General features: G+C 38.4%; 1 protein-coding gene across 1 annotated transcript; it reads right to left on the bottom strand.

The window, feature by feature from the left end:
- Positions 1–1,020: 1,020 nt before the first annotated feature.
- On the bottom strand, positions 1,021–5,048 carry IAPP (islet amyloid polypeptide). Its single transcript, XM_008942197.1, has 4 exons — positions 4,740–5,048; positions 4,236–4,332; positions 3,954–4,088; positions 1,021–1,479 (listed from the first exon to the last, which is right to left on the bottom strand). Exons 2-4 carry the CDS (start codon positions 4,313–4,315, stop codon positions 1,287–1,289), a joined length of 408 nt encoding a protein of 135 aa, XP_008940445.1. The 5' UTR covers positions 4,316–4,332; positions 4,740–5,048; the 3' UTR covers positions 1,021–1,286.
- Between the last annotated feature and the right edge of the window lie 17,347 nt (positions 5,049–22,395).

The raw sequence follows: 22,395 nt of genomic DNA, 5'->3' as shown, positions 1-22,395 counted from the left end.
AGTAACAATTTTCAGTATTTGCCACATAGGGCAAACATGTTAAATAGGTGTTATTCTCAAGCCCACCAGGTTCAGGAATACATAAGGCAGAAAATGCATGCAGTTTCACTGAACCTGTCCGTAGACAATCTGTGCTTTGTTTTAACTTGTCAAATGGTAGCTCAAAGAGAAAAATCAGATGAATAAAGCATTGTAGATGGCTGGGATCAGCCTAGAAACTGGCATCCATCCACTGAGAAAATGATGGACAAAACAACCATTGCTGTGATATAGAATGTCACCTCTATGAGAGTTTGTTTAACAATCTAAAGGGACAAACATTTGTATTAAGCCTGTGCTGATACAGGGCTGAGACAGGAGAAGATAACACTGTCAAATTTCCATTAAGGTCTGCCCATCTCTAAACTAGTTTTCTTGGCTTTTGATAGCAATGTAAATATGCCAGCAGGCAAATTTACCCTGTTTCTGTAAGCTTTGATGCCTGAATTTCTCATTGTTTCTGTCTCTTCTCTTCTTCCCCTAGTTCAAGGAAAGGAATACCCCAGGAAAGATGTTTCTGATAGCTTGTTAACTGAGTTTTCTTTCATTCACATTTAAAAGAAGTTATGCTCATTATGCTTACATTTTACTGATACCATCTTAAAGTCAGAAATGTAAATTCTTAAAATCCAATGCTCAGTGCATACAAAAGTCTGTGTCACAGGACTACTTCTGCTTGCTTAATGCACCTGAAGGGAGGAAGAGACCAGGCAGTTTGCTGGTATATAATCATGCACACAGTGCAGCCATCTTAGTTGTTCCTTCAATTGTACAAAACAAGACACAGTAGATATTTCAACATCAGCAGATTCTTCTGTTTTACTTTCATGAGGAGATAATCTGTGTTAGCATTCTGATTTCTGTTGCTCTTAGTTAAGATTTCTTTCTCTTACCAAATGTTGACTATAAAGACATACACATCATCATCTGTTTCATTTATTTAATAAAGTAATAATAAAAAAACCTGTTGCAATTACTTACCCATTTATTATTGAGATACTTTTTTTTTTTTTACAAAGGAATTTGACAAGCAGATTTCTGGAGTTCTTAATGGGGCTGAAACAATAGCCTATGCATGTCGTTGTACATGCCTAGAGAGATGGTTAACGTAAATCACACACCCATACACACACACACAGAAAACAAGGCACTGTTAAGACTGTACAAGTAATAAATGACCAGGAGGTTATTGATACATTAAAAACTGAGCTCCTAATGAAAACTGTATCAGTAGTCATTTTAACACTCTAAAGCTGTGCATTGTTTTGGGGTTCTCTACTCAAAAGCCCAACTGTGTCCCTCTTTCCATATGTGTTGGACCCCACATTTGTAGGTGAATAAATTGCTCCGATGCTGTTGCTGGAACGAACTAGGAAGTCAGCCAAGCGTTGGGTCACACACGTAGCAGTGTTGCATTTCCGTTTCTCCAGGTGGTGGCTACTAAGGTGAAACAAAAAGAGCCAAGATGAAGTCAAAGGGTGAGCAATCAAGTGCGCCACTCGTAATAGGCGTTTGAGCTGCGCTGATGTGGGAGTTCTTTCAACGTGTGCACAAATACAGGAACATTACAATCCTGCCACCTACTTTGTGCCTGGAGAAAAACTCTTGTGCTGTATGCTATTATCAGTTTTAATGATGGGGGTTATTTAAATGCAAAGACCTTAGCAGTCATGTGTCATTTTTATTGATATTCTGCACCGCAGTTTATGACATCTAGAAAGCCTGTAATGGTAGCATAGTTAAGACAGTAAGTGAAAACAGTGACTAAATGTTTATCTTGAAGCTGAACTTATAAATCTATCTGGAGCTCTTGCTGATATCATGAGGATCACTAACGCAATGACAAACACTAACATCTGTTTAGTTCTCCGGTTCCCACAGAACCATATCCTGCTCTCACTGTAGTGAACAGTAATCTTCCAGTCTCATGAGAGGTGGCAGGCATTGCCAGCTTCTGCTCTCTTCAGTACTGCTTAAGAGTTTGCTCTGTCTAAACAGAGCAAAAGAGATTTCTTCACTACTGTAAAGCAGCCACATCTTTGTTGAAACACCAGCAACTTGAAAGTGCTGTTGTGGTAGGAGATAATAATTTGCTGGATGAGAATATAAAGAGTGTCCATGGAAGAATCCATACCTAAAACAAATGTTTTATAACCTGAACCAACAAGCCGTTTACAGAACTTCATGTAGAACTTATGTAGCTGATATTTATTTTATTTTTTTTAATCAGTGTAATGGTTAGCTTGAGAGATCCTGGGTTTTCAAACTGGTTTCTTAGACCACTATGTTGTTCCTTCAGGCAGAAATACTTACTTATTGATATTACTTATGTTATAGTTAAATTTTCTGGGTTTCTTTGTGTTGATATAGCACAAGGTAGACAAAAATGTGAAGCTAAATTTTACTGTGAGAGTGACAATTTCATAGTTTCAAACTCTAAGCAATTGCCATTGAATTCATTTTCCTATTGATAGACTAAATCTGTTATCTAAAATGTCACCTATTCCTTTAGAGCTGTTTGTGTGGATTTAGAAGTCCAAATGGAATAGCAATTGTGAGAGCAATGTCTGTATTATACTGGCTCTTCATGGGCAAGTAGGAAGCGATTTCTAACCAATTAATATTTAAAAAATAGTTGTATTTAAAGGAAGTGGTTGGATAGGTCTTGATATAGATCTCTTAGGTTTCAATGGGTATTTCTACTGATCTAAAAAGAGTTTAATTAAGCCCTTCACATATGAGGTTCAAACAGCAACTGGTTCTCATGGAAATCCTTATTTCTTTGTGGAAGCAGGTTTGTCTTTTTTGTTAAAGGTGCAAAATCAGGCCCTGACACTCCAAGTTTAAAACTCCAGTCCTTACAGGTGGTTACTAGATTTCTAGCTGATATGTAGCCTGACTGAATCCATTATACTCTTTAGCTTTCTGATTTGTAGCCTTTAACTGAATGTGTACTTCAATGAGAGGTTCACCCAGAAAGAAACTGTAAATCAAGGCCCCCGAAAAGCAGATAAGGCAAAACATACTCATAAAGGTGATGCCTTGTGTTTGAGAATTACAATTGTTATTTTATTTTTTAAAACAGTAATAGCTGTAAAAATGTGGGAACTTAATCTCCATTACCAAATATTTTGGAAGATAACCAAATTTTTATATAATAATGACTTTTTAAAAATAAAGTTGGAGAGAAAGGAAATAGCAATTATACAGACAAGTGTATTAATTGAATTAAATTTACTCAAAAGCCTGATGAACAGTTAAAATAGTTAATTTCTGTTTATCTTTTAGTACAAAATGTAAATACTTTTTGAAATGCTATATTATTCATTAAAAAGTTACTGAAATTTGATTTGTGGTTTTATAAGCATGAATGCATTTCATACTACTTAAATTCTTTCAAAGCCAATTGCTTCTTTTCCTTCTTCCCATGGTTAAATTGACATTTGACTGCAAATAAATATTACTTACAGGAAATAGTTATGTTATAAAATAATTCCATTGTAGCAGAACATTAGTAATATTAAGAAGGGTCTACAATTTCTTTTCCCCTTCAGGCTTGGAAATGTGACAAATTTAAATAAGAAAGCCCTTTCAAAATACACCTTTTTTCTCAAGGTATTGTAGTATTTGTAGCTTTTTTCATTTATGGAAACATAGTAATTGTAAGGTGGTTAAATGTTCTGCAGCTTTTATCTCTGGATTTTACATCCTACACTGCATGCTTTGATCTTTATGCTTCTTTTTTTTTTTTCTTTTCAAGAAGAACAACTCTGTTTACAAGAAGAAGGGTATATTAAGCTCTTTTGGGGAATAAAGAACAGACACAAAAAGTCTCAAATAACAATATCACTGACAGAAAGTTAACTTCATAATGTAATCCTGATACAAGTAGAAGAAACAAGGAGAATCAATACCTTTTTGTCTTTGCTGCTGGTTGTTCTGGTATTTCTTCACTAAGTCCTGAGAGTGTATTCTGTGACATTACTGGCAATATCCATCCTTGTTTCTTGGAAGTAGCATCAGACAGATCATCAGCCACAGATAGTGCTCTTTAAACAACAATAAAATACCCTGTGAAATTGAATAGCTCTATATTTTTCCTCATTATTTGAGACATGATAGCAAAAGCAATTAATGCAGTAATCTGAACATTTTTATCCCCTAAAAAGTAGAAAATGCAATTATTTGTTACTTACTTCTGGATAGGTGTAGCTTCCAAACAGCTCAGAGTGACAGAAAGTGCAATGAAGAAAACTGACAGCTTTAGGCTGCACATCTTTGCTTCCAAACTTTCTGAAAAGAATAATGATTCAAAACTGAAAGCGAACCCAAATACTCTTCAGCATGTCCTATTGCTGAAACCCATTCTGTCCTAATTCAACAGCAGCTAGTCTTTTTTCCAGTCTAGAGTAAAAAAATGATCCCCCTAAGTTTAGTGACATAATGCAGTTTCAGACAGACAGCTTTCAACAGAAAATGTTCCTTTTCCATTTAGTAGTTTCAGTCCTTCCCTTTATCTTCAGTTTGTATTTCCCAGCGTGTCCCAGCCTCAAATTCTGGTCCTGGGTGCAGTTTACCTTAAAGTTATCTTTGCCTTTTCCTGACAAATGCTGTTGATTAATAATGAGAAATATTGTGCTTTTCTGAAAGCACATCTGTTGCACTGCACCTTAAGTAAGAAAAAAAGGGAAATCATTTACCTTTGAGTGGTCAGGGAGCTAACTGAAGCACGCCTGTGTTAGCTAGAAGGGTCCAATCAACAATTCCACGCTGGCATCTAGCTCTGAAGAATCCCTTTTCCCCCTTCCTTGCTGACAAGTAATACGGCTCTTATATACCCTTCACACCTTTCTCAGCTCTGACATCAGGCAGCACAAAGAGACTGTTGTTAATTCCCATCCCTATAGATAGAAAGTACCCCAGAGAGGAGCAGAGACAGGTAGGTCATTATTACATTAGCACATCAGTAAATATTAACCTGGTATATGCAGGATGCCCTCATGAAGATACTGTAATAACAGACTGCACAGCAGAACTGTAGCCTCAGTTTTACAGCTCTGATAAGATGCTGAGGTAATGTTCCCTGTGGGTGTTTTCAAGGGCTAAATAAGGTAACAAAAGTTAAAAAGAAAGCCAAAGTAAATGAAACACCAGATCACCAGTAATTAAAATATGAGAAAACATATCTTAGAAAAGAAAAAATAGTTAAAGTTGTGGAGGTTTGTTGCAGAAGTATATCATGATCAAAACAAAAAATGTATGCAGGTATAAAAGCTGTATGAGGAATAAGAAAAGGGTGAACATTCTCAAGATCGACAGATAAGGTGAGCATTCATGCATTCAGGGTAACAAAGTAAAAATTATGCACATTTTTCAGTAAAGTATAAGTATGAGCGAAAATTCTGTTGTTGTTAACATAAATTCTTATGTTTTAGTAATGCTGGTAGATTCTTTATGTCATGCATGAAAAATGTGTCAATTAATATTCTTTAGAAGGCAAAGACTAGGAATAAAAAGCTAGGAAACACCAGAATAAAGGCTGCCTGTGCAAATTTATTTCTCTAATGTGCATGGAGTATGGTTTGGAGAAAAATACACAGCTTTTAATAGACCGTTTTAAATCCTGTAGACTGTATAAATTACATGATTGCAGATTTCCAAGGACACAGAGTAGAACTGTTTTTTCCCAAATTCAGTGAGAATTAGGCAAATTACTTCCTCATTTCATTAATCTCTTTTAGATGCCCAAATGCTTTGGAAAACAGATCTTTCAATTGTTTATGGAGGTTAAGATGGTGGCACAAAAGTTCAGGGAAAGATATATATGATAAGTTATCATATGCATCTACCATATCCCCAGAGAATGTGAATTAATTCATAACTGCCTCAATGCCAAGTACATTGACTTAACTGGAAGCCCCCGTTTTTGTAGGTCTAGTCTGTAGCAGCGGATTTTCACTGTAATGGCTAAAGTTCCAGTGGTGGCTGTCCAGTGTTGGGAAGCCTCTAATGCTTTGAGGGAAGAAGAGAAAGGCTGATTCTTGAGTGCATTGTAGGAATGACACTGGGTTCATGATGTTGCAGAACCATTCCCTACATCCTGGGCCACAAAGCATTTTGGCAGAGTCATCAAGGAATCTATAAAGCTATTAGATGTAATGTTAACATTAATGTTAAGGTATCATGACTTCTGTTACAAGTCCTCTTAAGCAGGAATTGTGTTTTCCCACACAATCAAGTGGGATATGAAATTGTAGAATCTCTTTGACAGCAGAACTATTCATAAACCAAATTTCAAGAGTGTGGCACTACATCCTGTACAGTTAGTACCATTCAATGAAATGGTGACTGTTTCTATCACTGAAAAGGTTCCTTAACTTTGATCTTAGAAAAAAAATCTTTATCACTGTGCATAATGAATGTTATCAGCCTAAGGAAATAATCAGGTATTCTCAGTAAAGAAACCCATGGCCAATTCTGTCCTAAGTAGTTACATGGTAATTTTACATATCTGAACTGTTGTTTAAGTCTGTATGAAGAGATTTGTCTAGAGATTTGTCTAAAGTATTGTGTCTATATATGAGGGTTAGGGGACACCAGAGCTGTCAATGCCCTAGTTCCTCCTGGAAACTACCTACATAAATGTCTTGAGTTGAACAGTGATGAACTTGCTCTGCACTGTAAGGTGCTGGCAGCAGAGGAACAGGGAACCAGCCTCATCTCCAGTGTCTGCTGCTTTTATATGCTGGGAATTGGGATTTATCTGACTAAATGTGAGATGAACAGAGACACCTTTGTAGTGCCTGTTTCTAATGCAGAAGTCTAAAATAGCTCAGATGATTTGTGCCTGTTTCTCCTTTTTGACTATAAAACCAGCCTTGGGTGACTTGCTCAGATATAGATGTTTACACTGCAGATGTCTAAATATATGTGAAAAGAATTCTATCAGTGGTGCTTTAGCTTTCTTACTTGCTCAGTTCCTACCACTGAAGGTTGCCTCCCTCTCTTTCTCATATTTGCCTTTTTCTTAGGCTATTCTTGACACCTGCTGGACAGCTGTTTCCCACTTTTAATGGCTGCTTTTCAGTTTCTGAGTTCCACATTTGCTTAATAACATTAATAACACACATTAAGACTTTTGGTAATGGTTATCTCTTTCCCATTTGTGAGAGTGACAAAAAGCCACATTACCCATTGCATGCACTTTGCCAGATGCTGTTCTGCTGTGTAAGGTAAATGTCCCCAGTAAATTACACTGTTGCTCAGTTACCAGGAACTTTAAGTGTGTGAATAACTCATAGTTTAGTTTTTCAAAACAGAAAAAAAAGCTTTAGGTATTAACTTTAAATGAGCATAGTTAATTTTTTTCAATAAACCAGTAATCACAGCAGCAGCAGTAAAATGCATCGGTGTAAATATTACCAGTGATGAGACAGAATCATGCATGTCACTGCTTGTAGCTGTTATGAGCTGAGCAGAATTTTTCATGTGAACTGACAAAATTATTTCATTTTTATACCAATTTTATTAGCCTTTTATTCCTATTAAATAAGTCTGAATCAAGCTTCAAAACAAAATTTAAAAAAAAAAAGTTTTCCACTGATAGTGTCAGCACCTCTGAAAAAGTGTAAGTGCCTTGTGCTCAGATGGTCGAATCTGACGTTAGAGGTGCCTAAACATAATTTTCTGCTATCATTTTAGATGTCCTAGGATATCCAGGACTGACATGCATGTACCTGGCTGTTGTAACACTGCAGACTGGGTAGAAAATCGCAAGGACTCTAAAATTACACTAGATACCTATGATTAGGAACCTGGATTGTTCCCTAAATTTTCACGTTTGGATCCCAAGTCTGAAAGTTTTGGCTATAATAGTTCTTTCCAATGTTTCTTGCTTGGTAATATGTTGATGAATACTACAATGTTTTGTATTTTCTGGCATGTGGAGTTGTTATTTGCTACTGTTAGTACTTCAGCTATGTGTATCTGCTTTGTTCAAATGCTGTTTTATCAAATGTTCTCTGAAGTCACTGTCTATAAGAATTCATCTTACAGACAAAAAATATTTTTGCTAAAAGGAGAGCTATGCTGCTTACTTGGGAGTCAATGTCCTTACAGTGTCACTGCATTATAAATGAGCATCCTGGCTCACTGCATAGGTCTCTCATTACAGAAGTCCAGAGTGACTATATTGCTGCTGAATGTGCAGAATGAGATCTCCCTGAAGGCTTCTGTAAGGGAAAGAAAAAGAGATTAAGGAATTAGATGAATGTAGAAGTGCTGTTCCTGATTTACTAAGTTTAACTGTGAGAATTCCTCACGCCTTCTTCCCACACCAGCATCTTATAAAGAGCACAGACATCTCAGAAGATACAGTGAGACCAGGAGCCACCCTCCATGCTCCCCAGACTTATTTCAGTGGTGGTGAATTGGTAGCAAATACAGAGCAAATGGAACCAAAACTGATGGTTTTCAAAATAAATCTACACGGAATCAAGTCAGCTCTTCCTACCTGTTCCAAGTGCCTAAGTTTTACTAAGTTTTCTTTTAAACTTTCTCACTTTCAATGATCAGACTCCCCCCCCCCCCCCCCCCCCCCCAAACTGCAGCAAGAGAATGACAATCTGGCTTTGTCTTAAAACACTCTGAGTCTTTTAGATGATACTGTCTTGACAGCTCTGCTATTAATAGTGGTATTTTCTTTGCTGTTTAAAAAGGAGAGTTGTGCTGAACTGAGAATCAGTCATCTTAGTGATAATCTTTCACTAAAGGCAAATGCAGTCTACTAGTTTACGTGGGAGGATTTACGTTGAGAATACCATGAAACACAAATTAACTTATTTATGGTATGTCAGCACATGTGAGTGCAAGATAAGATAGCCCTTCTTCAATGAGAAATGCAGTAGGGCTACATTTACTGTAGGCTTGGATCATTTAATGTGTAAGACCTGACCTTTTTGTTCTACTTGGAGATGAGAAAGACTTTGATGAGCACAGGCGATGTGAATCAGTACATGAAACTGTCTCTCTACTGTAGGAAGCCATTAAAAATTCATTAGGACTTTAACAAATGTATCTGGAAAAATTCAGTGCATTTTTGCTCTGTTATGGTAGTGTCTTTTACACCAAATATTGCTGTTTCTATTTGTTTAGCAGAGACTCCACTTGTGGCTCAGATTGTCCCCGATAACAGTAAACATGAATGGTGTGGAAAAAGTCAGTATTTAAAGGTGAGCTTTCACAAATACTTTAGGAGCTACAGGTGCCATGGCTGATTCAAAAGGTGATTATTATTTCCCCCACTGTAGTGTTATTGAGCCAAATACTCAGTGGAAAATTGAACATAATGTATTATTGCCAGGCAAAAAAACTGTAGTTCTGGAAACTTTCATTTTTTTTTTTTTCAATTTCCAAGTATGTTTCCAAATACCACATTGAAATAATTTAATATTAACACATATTGTACCAATGAATGCTACAATTTCAATGGGACGAAGCTGAAGAGTCATTTTATCAGTGTGATTCAGAAAAGAACATTGTGCAGAGCAGCAGAGGAGCACACACTGCAGGGAAAAGTGTCTTTAAAATCTGTGGGTGTTGAGTATATACTGTCTATCTAGAATGGGTAGCTTAAGCTCTGCTTTTAAGTTCAGAGTTTTTTCTATTGCATAAATGATTGCCTGGATTGGTGTTTTGCTTCCCCTGCCCCCTTGATTTACAGGATTCCTACACATTTCCAGCTGGAAGGGTAGACCACTAGTAGGTGCCTATGATTCTAGTGATTGTAGACTTGATTTTGCCATTCTTCACAGAGGCTCTCTAACCCTTCCTGATGTATTCCCATGGGCTGTAAATGTCTAGTTTCATTTTAGAGAACTAGCACATTGACAAACTGTTCATAGCTACTGATACAGTGTTACAAAAAGAAGAATGTTGCAATGCTATATATAATTTCACATTGTCATAATATTTCATATAGTTTCATGTTAATGAAGGGTTAACACATTCTTAAATTATTTTATAAGCTGTTGTCATAAGCACTAATCTGCATGGCGTTATGGGTCATTACAGCCCACTGCTCTAGGTCATATATCAACCTGTTGCCTTTTATAATATTCATAGTAGTCAGTAGCAGTTGAGTACAAACTGTTAAAAGAACCATAAAAATCATTACTGTAAAGGTGAGGTATTTTTCATTAGAAAATCTTAAAAGTACACAGTTATTTGAAGTCAGTTCTTTAATTTCCATTGTCAAAATAAGATGTGTATTTTATGCAACTTAAACCTTTCTGTGTAGGAATTCCTGGTTTGGGTGATCCTAGGAAAATTTCCCATGTTTTGAAGATGAGGTGTTTGTAGCTGGAAAGCCATGGTCACAGGCAGATGCATAGCTAAATGCCTGATTCCCAAAAGTTCACCCCTGATCCTGGAGCTTCCACTTGGATATTTCACACCTCCCAGGACTGAGCTCTCTTAGAAGACTTCCCTATGTAAAGCAAACCTAGAGAGGCCAGGAATATCACCTTGAAGCATTTTCTAGTAACCAGTATCTGGCCTAATGATATTTCTGCACAGAAAGCGTATTATCACACACCAAAAAATTTGGGACTTGATGGATAGTGAAAGTGAAATGCTATCAGGTTACATAAACCACTGATTGATGAATCATACTTAATGTAATTTTTTTTTCGAGGAAAAGACTCCAGGGAGACTTTCAAGCCTTTGAACTGCCAGTCAACCTACAGTACATTTGTTCCTTTAACTTTTCTTAAAGCATGTTCATGAGACAATATGCCTCGCTAGTGGAAAGCTGATGACCTGAGCACACAACAAATCTCTTTGTACTTTTAAAAGGAGGTACTGCCCAAATGTATATCATTAGAATTTCAACTTTTTTTTTTTTACATTTATTCTGAAAAGCTGTTTTGACAATTGGAACATTTATATTTTCTAACATTTAAAAATAGAAGTTTGTCTAACAGAATATTTTCCAGACTTGTGGCAAATTTTACAAAGATTAAATAATTTTATATCTTCATAAGGTTCCAGGCTGGAAGACATGAACCTGTTTTGCTAAAACAAAAGCAAAATACCCAAATCTATTCAAATGGAAATCAATGTGCTAGACTGCTTTCTAAGAGAGAAATGCTATGACAGTCTTACTAGTTGAAATAAATACATAGTTATGAAAACAGACAACAATTAATGTTTTACACATCAACAATATTATCTCCAAAATATGGATCTGAATGCTTGCTGTAAATGACTATTGCTCTTGTGTTACAGGAGAAAAAACCTGAGGCAATAATGAGTTAAGGGGGATGCACAGAGTTGGTGGCAGAGGATGAAGAGAGAGCTGAAGCTTTGTCTAGTCTGTAGATGACGTGCACTCTGAGGTGAGAGGAAAGGAAATCTTACTGGATAGTCAAACTAAATCAGAATTCAGGCTCAAAATGGGCAGGAGGTCACATGCTTCCCTGTGTTTCTGCATGCACAGGGATAAACATCACCTCACTTTCTTTCTTATATGCAGGTGGGTGTTTCCCTACATGACTCGAGTAGATCAAGCACGCACCTATTAGTCTTTACACTGACCAGTACAATGCAACCTTGTGACTCCCTATGATTTACCTCAGTCTAGTATAAGCACTGTCAGAATAAATGCACTTTTATTAAAGGAGGATCAGATAAATTATTATATCTGTCTTTATTTTGCATCATTCCTCTCTGTTGTCTGAGAGACTAGGTTCCCAAAATATCTTGAAATGTTTTTTTTTTTTTCTTTGTGCAGATGTTGTGATCCCTATGAGCTGTTGAAAGGAGAGAAAATGTGAATACGTCAAACTCATTTTTCCTGGTCTGTTCAGAAGTTTAACTTTACAGTTAATCTTTTGGGGTGTGTGCCCAGACTCAACACCGAGAAGAAAATTCTGTGTTGTCTGTGTTAGAAATTCTTTCCACTATTGCGACTAGTTGCATGGCTATTCAACTGTCATAGCTCTCCAGTGCTACTGTCTCAACTGGTACTAGTGAGGGATGAAATTTTAAGCTCCCTTGTGTCTCCAGATAAACCTGCAGTAGAAAAGCAGATTTCAGGAAACACAATTGAGAAATAAAAAGAAAAAAACCAAACTGTTAAACACTGCTTTGATTGTATCCCAACTCTGAACTTACGGGGGAAATGACAGTGAACCCAATCTGAACCTTATATGGGTTACCATGCTATGTCCTATGGGATTGGCAACCCTTGACTGCTGTAGTGCTCAGATCTGTGGAGACATAGCTCATCATTCCAGCTTTTCCCAAATTAGTTATGTTTGTGCTTGTTAACAACTTCAGTGCTGGAAAAGAGCTGTTTAGTCCTCAATGTTTCCAAAATCATGTATTGTATTTAGAGTGAGGCCAAAAGTGACTTCTGCAGTTTTGGTAGGTAACTCATCATTACATGTAACATTAACACTAGAACAAATAATTGTACATTGACTGCAGTTTTTTACTGAGAATTTCTACTGATTTCCATTTGAACACCATTTATCCATTTGAATTTTCTGTGAGCTTGAAGAAGCAATGGTAAGGGGATTCTGAGTTAGGCTGGGAGCTGCTGGCTGACAGGCTTTTTGGTTCCTTGGACAAGATGAGTAGATCTAGAATGACATAAGGAGAGATAATCAGGAGAAGTGTCATCTGACCTGATTTTTGCCTGTCTCAAAGTTAGTTATCTGGACTAAGCTGGGTCTCTAATTTTCAGATCAAAGGGAAGAAAAAAGCACCTCCAGAGACAATTTCCTCCCACTTATTTTAGACATCTGTCTTAAGATGGGGTGAATTACTCTCTGGAAATATCTGACTCTCAAATGCCTATTGTGAGATTCTAGATGAGGATCTTCAACAAAACTACTTGCTAAGGGTGGGATACATCTGATTCAGATTCAGGCCTGTCAGTCTGACCTTGGTGCCAGGGAAGATTATGGAATGGTTCATCTTGGGGGAGATCATGTGGCAAGTGTGGGACAACAGGGTACCCGATCCAGTCAACATGGGTTCACAAATGGCAGGCCCTGTTTGACCAACCTGATCTCCTTCTGTGATCAGGTGACCTGTCTAGTGGATGAGGGAAAAGTAGTGGATGTTACCCACCTGGACTTCAGTAAGGCATTTGACACTGTTTCCCACAGCATTCTGCTGGAGAAGCTGGTGGCTCACAGCCTAGACAGATGTACTCTTTGCTGGGTTAAAAACTGGCTGGATGGCCAAGCCCAGAAAGTTCTGGTCAAGGAGTTAAATCCAATTGGTGTCCAGTCACAAGCGGTGTCCCTCAGGGCTTGGTTTTGGGACCAGTCTTGTTTAATATTTTTATCAATGACCTGTATGAGGGGATTGAGTGCAACCTCAGTAAACTTGCAGATGACACGAAATTAAGCAGGAGTGTCAATCTACTTGAGGGTTGGAAGGCTCTGCAGAGGGATCTGGGCAAGTTGGAATGATGGGCAGAGGTCAACTGCATGAGGTTCAACAAGGCCAAGTTCCAGGTCCTGCACTTCGGTCACAACAACCAGGCAACCCTCCAGGCTTGGGGAGGAGTGGCTGGAAAGCTGTCTGGTGGAAAAGGACCTGGCGGTGTCGGTGGACAGCCAACTGTGAGCCAGCAGTGTGCCCAGGTGGCCAAGAAGACCAATGGCATCCTGGCCTGTATCAAAAATGGTGTGACCAGCAGGAGCAGGGAAGCAGTCGTGCCCCTGGACTCAGCTCTGGTGAGGCCACAGCTTGGGTAATGGGTTCAGTTTTGGGCACCACAATATAAGAAGGACATTGACATGCTGGAGTGGGTCCAGAGAAGGGCAACAAGGCTGGTGAGAGGACTGGAAAACTTATGCCTTATGATGCCTTATAAGGGCTGTCTGAGGGAAGTGGGGTTGTTTAGTCTGGAGAAGAGAAGACTGAGAGGAGACCTTATTGCTCTCCACAACTACCTAAAAGGAGGTTGTAGTGAGGCTGGTGTTGCTCTCTTTGCCCAAACTACTGATGATATGATGGGGGAAATGGCTTCAAGTTGCACCATGGAAGATTTTTGTTAGATATTAGGAAGAATTTCTTCACTGAGAGAGCGGTTAGACACTGGAACGGGCTGCCCAGGGACGTGGTGGAGTCACCATACCTGGAGGCATTCAAAAACGAGTGGATGTGGCACTTGAGGCTATGGTCTAATGGTTAGGGAAATGTTGGGAGGAAGGTTGAACTTGACGATCCTAGAGGTGCCTTCCAACCACGGTGATTCTATGATGCTATACAAATACTTGACTTTTTCATGGTATTTTCCCTCTATTGAAATGTTAGAATGATTAGAGCACCCCACAAACAAAATCTGTCCAGACAGAAAAAAATACTTGTAGTCTCAGTTTCTCAGGTGGTGGGCTGATAATGCAGGAAGCAATGAACTTGGTACAAGTATGGCCTTCAGAAGAAATCCCATGAAGAAGATGGGAATTCAATGTGCTAAAACATCATAGGCTCTCTATAATGCTATATTATCTGTGAATTACTTGGAATAGAGAAAAATACTGAATTCCTTATGCACTGAATTTTACATAAATTTATTGAACATTGAACTGTGCATTTGTGAACACATGCTCATTTCACATCTCTCCAGTGTTTTTTTGAGAGGTATTTAATTTGTGTGTGTTGCTGATGACCAGCAAATGACTGTGAGTGACTCCTTACCTTCCTTCAGTACCACAATGCCACTACTGGAGGTCATGTGATGAAACAAAAGCAGGTTATAAAGGTCAAGATCTGCACAGCAAGTGCTTTCCTGTGTCACTTAAGCAGATCCAAACACTGAAAAATCACAGAAGTCATTAAAGTGCCTAGGTATGGACCTTATGGGTATATTCTTTCAGGAACTTCTTTATGCACAGAGGCCACGCAAGGAGGCTAGAACTACTTACTTTAAGATTGAAAAAACACACCCTAGGAATGTTCCCCCAACATCTCTCACCTTCCAAAAAGCCTGAAGAAAAATAAAAGCTCTCCAGCACTCTCAGGCAGCTAAAAATTAAATTAAATATATTTCCAGTCTATTTTTTTTTTCTGGGAGAATACTATTTTGTTGGAATTATTTCTTTAATTACCCCTGGAAAAGACCTTTTTCCTTCCTCCAGACCTGTGGATCCAAATGTATGGATACTAGCCTCTGTTAATTTGTAAGAGGAAGTCTGTAAGACACTTGCTCCATGAAGCAAAGATTGATATCATTCCAATAGTACTTCCTTTCTCATGGTGCTACAGAGAAACAGAACACCAGAGACAAGGTTTGAATGCAGACAGTCCTTGGGAAAACTCTTGTTAGTGTGTGTGCATTTGTCTGTGTCTATGTGTGCATGTGTGTGTCCGAAGGAATATGCCCTTGAAACATGTTTCTTAATTTTTCTTTTAAAGACAAACTCAGTTCATACTTAAGCACATCAGTGAGTGATTTTTTTTTTTACTTCTGTGAATGTTCAGCACATATTTTCCTACTTTAAGACACTTTGCAAATATGCTACTATAAATTGACCAAAATTAAGTGTTACATAGGAGAGTAAATCTTTAATGGTAATATGAAACTTTGGAAAAAGACATTTAAACCTCCAAAGCCAGGTGAGATAAGGCCATGCATGCAGTAATTAAAGCCATTGTCCTGAAGAGGTCCTTCAGCTTTTCAAATATAGCATTTTTCTTCTTCTTCTTTTTTATTGTTTTTTTTTTTCTTTTCAAGAGGAAAGAGGGCTCTTATTTGTCTTCAGTTTCTAAAATGCACATTATTGATGATGAATTCTAGCGGAAATTTTAAAAGTAAATCTCTCTAAAGTGGAGCTAGAGAATCATGTGGTAGAAGGCACAAACTATAAATTGCTTAAACTGCCACCTGGGTTATTTCTTTCTGATAGAGACATAAGTATTTAGAGCAAATTGTTAAGTACCTGCTATAAAGAGGTGTTTATTTGACTGGAACTTTTGCTTTCCATTTTTTGTAATTCCTTTGCTGGTTCTGAGTCTTCAACCTTCATCAGCCTGAGCAGAAATGATTGTTGAACAAAATAATCCTATTGAGATTTTAGAATTACATAGTTCTGTACATGATGCTACTATGACCTTCTATCTCATCCAAGTTTATGTAATGGCTATTTATTTAGTAATTAATTAAAACCCCAGGCAATGGCTATGATTGTGCTACTTTGCTTATTTCCTGTAGATACTGAAAATACTTGCCTGCATCTCTGAAGCTCACTTTTAAATAATTATCATGGATAAAGAGATTTGGAAATAGGAATCTTTGTAGACAAAATCGTGTCTTCATCCCCAAAATAGGTGTGGATTAAAATATAAAATATATGTAGAATATGTCCTACGAATAGTTATGAGATGAAATACTAAAAAAATGGATGGGTTGACAGAAAGAAGAAAGGACTGCTAAATCCTTGTAGTACCTAAACACAGGGTAAAAAATCCAACTGAACTGAGATCTCCAGTTCTAGTTTCTAATCAATGAAGACAAATATAATGTATGAAATTGCCTGTGCATTCTCCTAGCTGAATCTTTTGGTTAGGTGCTTGCAGTCAGGTTTCAATACCTAACTATTACAATTAGAGTACCCAAGTTAAGTTATTTTTAATGCAAAATCAAGGTTTGTGCTCTAATGACACTGAGACTTCCCTCCTACATGGCACAAGGCTTAGTCATACACAGTCATACACTGCTGCACATGATATGGGTACAGAATTCACTTTACACTTCTGAATGAATACTGCCCTGCTGTTGACATACACTGTTGAACAACTGCCATTTTGGTGGGCACTGTCCTCTTCTCTTGTCACTTTTAGCTGTTTTTTTAAAAGAAGCAAGGAGGGCCACGTGGTGTTAAGGCAGCTTTATATTCACCCATTTTCTACCTCTGTTCATTATTGCGTTTTCATTGTACAGCCTTCTGTGAGCAGAACTTGGACCACTGTGTGTATATTTTCTTCTTCTGTTGTCAGAGGACTTTTTAATTTTCCAAGAGTGACGATGGGTAAGAGAAGAAAATATAAAATGCCAGAAAACCTTCGAAATCTCTTAACGGGAAACAAGACTTTACCTCAGAGTTTAGCTGAAGGAGATCAAGGTGGAAACAGAATTTCTATTTCTAGGTAGTTTTTATAATTATTAATTTTTTAATTCTAGATTTTGCTTTAAAAGGAAAATCCCAGTACAGACAGCCATCAGACATGCTTTGGAGACCATCATGAAGAAAGAACAGAAATCAGAGCTGTAGCTCTAATGAAATGTATGTTACATGAGGGAGGATGAGGTTTTTCACATGTAGGAAGCATGTTAATAGATTCCTATGTGAGAAATTTTCTAATCTGTGAGAACTGAGAAGATATGGTCTCATATTTACAATTGTGAAAGTTTGTTATAATAAATAACAGGGGGAAATGCTTTACCTCATGCTCTGGTGTGGCACTGAGAAGGCCAGGATCCTCAGCCAGCAGTGAGGCATCAGCAGAGGGTCTACAAAATGTTTTTCAGTACAGTGGTAGAGTTGTAAATTAATGAGACAAAAACATACTGTGAAACAAAGCCAAGTATCTTGCTGGTGTGTTATTTCCCCATCCCAGCAGCACAACCACACAGGGAGTCCAGGGAGGTTTTTTAGGAAGGCTGGATGCTCCCTCAGAAAGCTGAGAAACACAGCCCTGGAAGTTGTGCTCAAAGTCAGGCTTTCATCGATTCAAATTCCACCCTCACCACACTTTTTAGACCTTACATTTAGGCTTTTAATGTGTGTTAGGAGCTATTTCTGTGAGGGAAACAAATACAAGTAGCAAGAGACTTAAGGTCACAGGTGAAACCTGCTTCAGTGCCAGTACTTGAAAGTGTAGCTAGTGATTCTGAGATGTGATGTGTACCCAAATTGATCAAAGACACAGAATCTCTTCACATCACATTAGCTAGAATTATCTATGCTTGGTCAAACTACTGTCTGATTTTGTAACATCTAGTAATCACTAACTAGCAGCTCCCAGCCTGTAGGACAACCACAGCAGCTGTATGACTGTGTGGGACTTTTTTATATTTCATATTTGCAGGGCAAACCATCTTCACTTCAACAAAAGTCCCAAATGAAAGGGTGCTGTTAGTGAATGTTGAAGTGCCTAATTATTAAGATCTTTGCCCCTTCTAGAATTAACAACACCTCAGTTATACAGTAGCTAGTAAAACTTGGAGACTTTGAAAAAGGATCCAGAAAGGCTGATAGACTGAGAAGAAATGCTGAAGACCAGCCCCTGGTGACACTGAGAAGAGTGATATGCCTCTGTGCTTCAGGGGCTGAGGTGATTTTCTCCACTTTTGGTTCAGACTCTGTTCTGCTCTACAGCTGAACCTCTGATCTATTTATACCAACTGGGAAGGGCTACACTTGCTTCCAAATCATTCCAAGACAGCAAGAAGAGGAGAGTGATTATGCCTGTGTTGCTTTCCATCCACTAAGGATGCATCTTGGAGCTTAAACACCCCCTCAGGATGTGAGAAACACAAATTAATTTCCCTCTTCTAGGATGACCTTGTGTCACCCTTTGCTAGGGCACCACCTAAGCTGTAAGTCTACACAGTTACCTACACTCCTCGAGTTCCTTTCTTGCTTGTGAGCACTCTCCAGACATCTTCAGTGGGCAGGAGTGTTAGCACTTCATCCTCAGGGACCAGTATTGCTGTAGCTCTTGACTTTTTTTTGTGGAGAAAGAGATGGGCTTAATTTTCTTTTATTTTTTTTTTACTGGAGAACTCAGCCCATGTCTTTCACATTTGAGTGAGAACCCTAAAATGCACAGCTGAAACAATTTGGCGAAACTACAAATTCTGCAGTTAGTATGCTTGGGTTAATTTTCAACTATTTAGAATAAAGGTCAAAGTTTAAGTGTACGATATCAGTCATTTCTTCTGAAAACCTTTTCAAAACTGTAAGTACCTAATTGTTTTGCCATGAGAATATTTTACTTTGTCTCAGCCTAACATTAGTGTAATTGCATTGGAGTAACAGTTTGAACTGTGCCTACTAAAACAAGATTTCAAAATGCTTTTTGCAACTGGAAAAATAAATTAGTTACAAATTCTGACGCTGTAATTGCCCTCTGCTTGGTTACTTCGTGCAAACAAAATAAGGACTTTGCCATTTATCCGTGGGACTAAGCTGAGCCAAATGGAAGATGCATTTTACACTGAAAGTAGGATGTTCCCTTGGGACTCAGGCAAGGCAAATTGCAGAATATTGCTTCCTAGACATTTAAATCCAGATATTTCTGTGCTTTTGTTCTCTTTTTGTTGGTTACCTAGAATCAGAGAATCACAGAATGACAGGGGTTGGAAGGGACCTCTGAAGAACATGTAGTTCAATCCCCCTGCTAAAGCAGGTTTGCCTAGATCAGGTTGCACATGAACATGTCCAGGTGGGTTTTGAAAGCCTCCAGAGAACAAGAGTCCACAACATCTCTGGGCAGCCTGTTCCAATGCTCCCTCACCCTCACAGTAAAGAAGTTAGCTAAAGTGAAACATGGTTTAAAACAATAAAATGTATTTCTGGGTTTGTGCAGGACAAATGGGTCCCAACTCAAGTCTCTCACTGCTAGATTTGAGCCAGACAGGATGCATTTGATTCTTTTTTAGAGCCAGCCTCCTTCAGCCCAAGTTAAGTCAGCTATACTTCATGCATCTGCTTTGTAGCTGTAGCCTGTACTAAAAGTGTCCACACTGGGTGCTCTAGTTCTTTGTGCGCTATGTAAAGTTGTTATCTTCTAGAAACAAGCCTTCTGATGATTCCTCTCTTTCTGGTTGCCTGTGGAAATCTAGTCCAGCAGTGGAGATGGCTGGAAGAGCCAATTGTGGTGTTACCACTGACTGACTTATTAGCCTGCCATAAATGTGTTCCTAATTCAGTAAAGAAGTGGAGGGAGCAAGACCTTGTGAGGACCGATTTTACTGACCTCTTCCCTGAGGTTTCTGTGAACATTGCAGGCTTATGGGTAGGATTCAAGTGTAGGGGTTCACATGATAGCTGGTAGGTCAATCAGAACCTGAGGGCAAACTTTTATGTAAATATATAGTCTCACCTGGCCTCAAATGATCTGTTACAAAACTTAGTCACAATGTGAGTACCCTAGTAGCATGAGCTGCCTCTCCTCTTGCTGTTGGCCATGCAGGTGCTGATTGATGTTCACTGAAAGAGCTAATTTCCTTACAGCTTTGTTGATTCTGGGAGGCCAGTGGGGTTCAGGGCTGGCCTGGGCAGCTTAGGTTAGGACTTGAGGCTGTAGTTCCACAAATATTTGAGGTGATGTAACACCTTACTGTTCCACAGATGAGCAGGTTTCACTCTTCATCCTTTCCTACTCTGATTTCACCCCTATTTTTCTCCTCATGTTCTTGGCTCGACTTTCTTGCTCTTTTGCTTATGTGGGTCTGACACTTGATGAACCTTTCTGTGGACTGAATCTGCTTGCTACCTGGAAAGCAACCTGCATTACATTTCTGCCTGCTTAATGAGTGAAAGAGGTTTGCAGAATCTGGAGAGCCTAGGAATGGAAGCAAAGTAAGCAACAGAGAGCGCAGAGATGGGAGAAGGAAGTGGAGAGACTACTGGTTCATCTTTAGGCACAGAAACGGTAGTCTGGATTCTCACCTGGATTTCAAGTGTGGTATAAACACACCTGATCTGAGCGAGCTACACACCTACAACTCTCTAATAATTGTGGCTGTTAGTCTGTGTTAGTTTCAGTTCCATTTGACCAAGTGTGACCACAAAAATATTTTAAAGTTGGGGAAAGCAATGTCAGGAACATAGCTGGAAATAAAAATTCTGTCTGTTTTGTTACTCAGTTGATAACCTTAATAATCTTGCCAGTAAAATAATTGATTGAAATCCACTTTTTCTACTGTAATTTATGTTTTGAAGAAGGTAATAATAAGTAAAGGCAAATATTATCATTTTGTTATCTGCAATTGTATGAGGGGCAATGTGATTCTGATGCCTGAAGAGAAACTTGGACAGAGATTGCTGGCTGCTCTCATTTTACACCAGAAGAGGAGACCTGTAATTAGCCAGGTGATGTTTTCTGTGTATGTTAGTGAAATGCAGAAACTTGTATAGTAATGGACAGGATCCCATTGCCAGCTCCTAGGAGCAGAAGAGGACAGACATAACACTGCAATCTCTATTCTTTTGTTCACATTTTGGCATCACTGGTGGGCTTCAGTCTGAATAAAGTAGTAGTAAGGTCAGGCATAAATGATTCCCTGAGGTATAAGCTTTTATGCCAAAACGCAAAGGAAGTACAAAGCTGTATAAGCACAGTTTAGTGCTGTAGTTGAACACAGTTTGTATGAGTATCTTTAAGCAAAGCAGAAATGTAAACTACCTATATATCACAGTTAATTGTGAGTTGCTGACCACCTATACTTAACTGTAAAGTATTTCCAGAAGTGCTATAACAATGTGTGGCACTTTTAGAGACTGAAAATGAGGAGGTAGCTGTAGAAAGAGTTAATGCCCATGAATGTACTAGGAATCAAGTGAGTTGAGAAACACATTTGAGAGGATTAACATTGTTGTAGAAAGCTGTGTTTGAAGAAACTGACTGAGAGGGTGTTGGGTTGAAGAACATGAAAAGTGATGCAGTCCTGTTGGTGGACTTATTTAGGACAGCATGTATCCCAGCTATGGCTCCATGAACTAAAAAACAGAGAAGAGCAGGTGCAGGAAGATCACACTTGGAAAGTGTTTCTGAGGAAAAAAAAAAGAGGACTTTAATCTATATCCATCCTGATTATAAGGTAGGGCTCTAACTTGCCTTGGTTTTTGTCAGCTTACCCTGTCAGGCTGAGGGAGCTGTGTTAAATAACATCAGTTTATGGCAGTCCTCAGAAATGAATCTTTAAACTGATTTTCTCCCTGTTTAACTCATTGTGCCAACCCTCAGATGTGTAGGGACTTTTACAGATAAGCATATTGCAAGTCCCTGGAATATATTGCTCTTTCTTTGAACAGCTTTCTGGGAAATATGTAAGAAAGCAGGTGGCTTAGCACTACCAGAAGCTCTGACCATCAAGTCAAAATGGAGACGATGCAAAGTAGGCGGACAAATAAAGAGGGATGTTTTTGCAGATCTTGAGAAGGAAAGCTGCTTTGTTTTCATTTGGATCTTAAGTCGGTCTGGTGGTTATGGTTTTATTTTTCTCCTATTTTAAATGCCAAAAGATTAGTCTCCAATACAGCTTCTATTAAAATTAACAAATTTACCTTGATGCCAGTGGAAGAGAGGAGGGTGCAACAGAACATGCTG

This window comes from Merops nubicus, unplaced genomic scaffold (genome assembly GCF_000691845.1).
Source record: "Merops nubicus isolate BGI_N331 unplaced genomic scaffold, ASM69184v1 scaffold11136, whole genome shotgun sequence".
Classification (NCBI taxonomy): domain Eukaryota; kingdom Metazoa; phylum Chordata; class Aves; order Coraciiformes; family Meropidae; genus Merops; species Merops nubicus.
This window is presented reverse-complemented; position numbering and strand designations above follow the sequence as displayed.